This window comes from Fopius arisanus, unplaced genomic scaffold, assembly GCF_000806365.1.
Source record: "Fopius arisanus strain USDA-PBARC FA_bdor unplaced genomic scaffold, ASM80636v1 scaffold00080, whole genome shotgun sequence".
Taxonomy (NCBI): Eukaryota; Metazoa; Arthropoda; class Insecta; order Hymenoptera; family Braconidae; genus Fopius; species Fopius arisanus.
The window spans coordinates 109,351-112,596 of NW_011887819.1; the positions used below are offsets into that span (position 1 = coordinate 109,351).

General features: G+C 33.0%; 1 protein-coding gene across 1 annotated transcript in view; it reads right to left on the reverse strand.

The window, feature by feature from the left end:
- LOC105270194 (dynein heavy chain 5, axonemal) overlaps positions 1–3,246 on the reverse strand; it is a 20,931-nt gene that overhangs the window by 16,775 nt on the left and 910 nt on the right. The window contains exons 3-5 of the mRNA XM_011310978.1: positions 2,233–2,384; positions 1,969–2,170; positions 1,732–1,895 (exon numbers count right to left, since the gene is read on the reverse strand). Coding sequence (XP_011309280.1) covers positions 1,732–1,895; positions 1,969–2,170; positions 2,233–2,384 — 518 coding nt within the window. The remainder of the gene's footprint in view (positions 1–1,731; positions 1,896–1,968; positions 2,171–2,232; positions 2,385–3,246) is intronic.

The window sequence follows — 3,246 nt, forward strand, 5'->3', positions numbered from 1 at the left end:
ATAAGGAAAAGTGTTACTAACCAGACACAAACATCTTCATAAGGTTCATACTAGCTGTATCCCCGTTGCGAAACCTTGGGTAAGGCTCAACACTGGTATGATTTCAGTGTAATATCAATAATTTATAAATATTATTAATTTATACGGCTTGGGTACAGTCAGCCCGAAAACTTTTCATAAGTGTGGAGTAACGCGAAGCAAGCTCAAGTGACAGAGTGGTAGAAATATGCTCACCCGCACTGGGAAGACGTGACGCTCAGTTAGAACTTTGAATAGTCCGAAATGTATGGTTAATTAATTGGGAATTCAGTGGTGAAAACAGAAAAGTTCATCTGTGGAAAAGAAGAATTAAAAAAAAAAGTTGTAAAAAAAAACACTAAACGCGTCAGTATCAATAACAATCCGAAATCCATTCAGTATGAAATATTTGACAATGGACCTTTCATAAATATTGCACACAAGTATGCCAATTTTTGAAAGTATCCAAATGAACCTTAATGTCAAGTATATAACTCAAGAAAAGGATACTGAGTTTAGAATTGATTAGGCACACCAAAACTTGAATCGTTTATGCTTCATTAATCAAAATTTAGCATGCGTGAAATCTCTAGAAAAAAACGAACGAAACTATAGTTTAAGCTCCAATTCAGTTCGTTTTTTTCTGGGGATTTCGGCTATCCTAAAACTTTTGTTTACCAAGCAAAAATCATTCTAGGATTCGTATGATTCAGCTACTCAATTAATCAAAAAAAGTGACATTCCTAGGTTTTAGTATTTATACAATATTCATTTCTTTTTTAAGAGCTCCATGACTAAGCTTGCCTTATTCAATACTATTCTCCTTATTATGGGTACTGATGACTTCAGCATCTCGAAATTCACGGAGTACACTATAGCATAAAAACAGCATTGGCAGTATATTTTAATAATATAATTCTATTACAACAAAAAACCACCACAGTTTCTTAATCAATACCAACAATTTTTCTGAATCTAATGATATTCAAATCGTACAAAGAGGTAAACTATTTAAACATCGTTCAAAATGTTTGCTACAACAGATTCTTTTTGGTTCCTTTATTATTCACTTCAGTTGATGGAGTAAAAAGTTTTTAAACTATTCATAATTTCCCACAAACAAATTTTATCACTTGACTGCTAAATGCCTAATCCATTCGCTATGGATTTCAGTCTATTCGAATTTTGGATTGGCATTATGCCTTTCTAGAGGCATCGCGCTTCTTCTTGCCGTCTTGTGACTTTAGATTTCTGCGCGTTACCCCACGCTCGCCAAAAAATCTAGGGCTGTGTATATCTATGACAGTTGAGACTTCCAGAAGGGAGAATAAGCAGAGTAATCTCTTACACCTACACACGCGCACGTCTCACAAGATTATGTGACTTGAAGAGACTATTTCGCAAATTATAAGTCAGGAGATCTTACAAAGGCTGATATCGAAAACATTCACTAAAATAATATCAAACGTAACCAATGATTGCATCTACAAATGGTTGAGTTAGCATTGCTTGCACATAGAAAGCATTTTTCCACCAAATATGCAGAAATATTGAATAAATAAATAAATAATAAATAATAATGAATAATAAATTGAATTTTATTGCAGTGGCAGTTCCCAATGCATCGGTCACCGTTTTCTATTAAATTTGTAAGAATTGGGCGGTTCTTTCCTAGTCACTTTGGAAAAAAATAGAGAGACATAAATAACGTACTTTTTGTATAGATTTGATTGTTCTCTTTAACCATCTCTCCAATTCTTGTATAGCATCGTCATTCATGGTATAACTCATAATTTTTTCCTCTGCTGACAAATATTCTCGTAGTACTCTGGGGTATTGTTCTAGTTGGACAGTTTTCTGAAGATCCTCATCAATCCCTAAATACACGTCATTTAAAGATATATAGAGTCATTCTCAGTTCAATCTTAACTATTCACTATTTCAACTCACTTTCCAAATATTTACAAAAATCTGCTAGGTCTTCCGTAAATTTGTCTTTTCTCTTCGACTCAATCTCAGCATTTTTGATAACGTTACTCCAATGGGTATTACATTGAATATTAGGCACATTAACACGCAACATAAGTGCGATGACCGCGTGTAAATTACTCAAAAAAAATTCATCAGTTTCTGTGTAAGCATAATAAATCTCCTGAAAATAATTTTTTTGCCTCAGTTATGCATTCTTTCTGGAAGTAATTTCCTGGAGAATACCTGAAGCAATTGTTTGGTTCCAAATTCCATTCCAGAATTCAGACGATAAACAATTATACATTTTCCAGTGAATTTTTCGGTAGAACCGTCGGTAACACAACAACGAATAAATGATGAATTTTGGGCCAGCTGTAGCGTCCATCTCCCAGAATCTGGAAAAGTACAAAAAACAATTCGTCTACTATTTGATCTTATCGCAATGATTGCACAATAATACAGATGGAAAAATTCAATAGGAAACTTAGTGCATGCGTAGGACAATTTTAATTGCATTCTTTAATGGTATCAATTAACTTTAGCTGATCTCCATATAAGATCGCAACGAGTTACTCTGCATCCTGACTACACTACGACCGCAAAATAAGGTCAATTTTGTATGGTTCCTTGATTTTATGACATTGGGAAATTTTATTTAAGGAATCTCATAAATTTGAAGTCTAATATTTCTGAATAAATGAAGTTATTTAAATGGTTCGGGGTGGTTTCGAATTTATGATTTAATATTTTATTTAATTTTCAACATTATTGATATTAGGAAAGAGTTTTGTGATCAGAAGTGATCACCTCTTAAACTCCGATGCTTCACTTAGATATTGAAACTTGGACATTCACCATAATTTATTTTAAAGTGTTTCAATTACAACTCCAAATCTTGCGAAATTACTCTTTCTAATAACACCTATTTTGCACGAAATGGATAATCTGCAAACACAACCCTCACAACTCCCAATTCACTGCACGCATTGGATTTCCTATAAAAATAACCTGAATCTCGAATGTTGAGGTGTACATTCTTTTGAAGCCATTAATACAGACTGCTGTAATTATTGAGCAGTTTTTCCACTTCTCAAAAAAATGTTATAGCATGCACTCCAATATTTCAGAAAAAAGTTCTTTTGATTCGAATCATAATGTTTCACTTGAAGTGCAATTTAAATTTAATTTCTTGTCGAAGATGATTTTAATTTATTTTCTTTATTTTACAGAGAATTCCCAGTGAAACCACATTTTGAA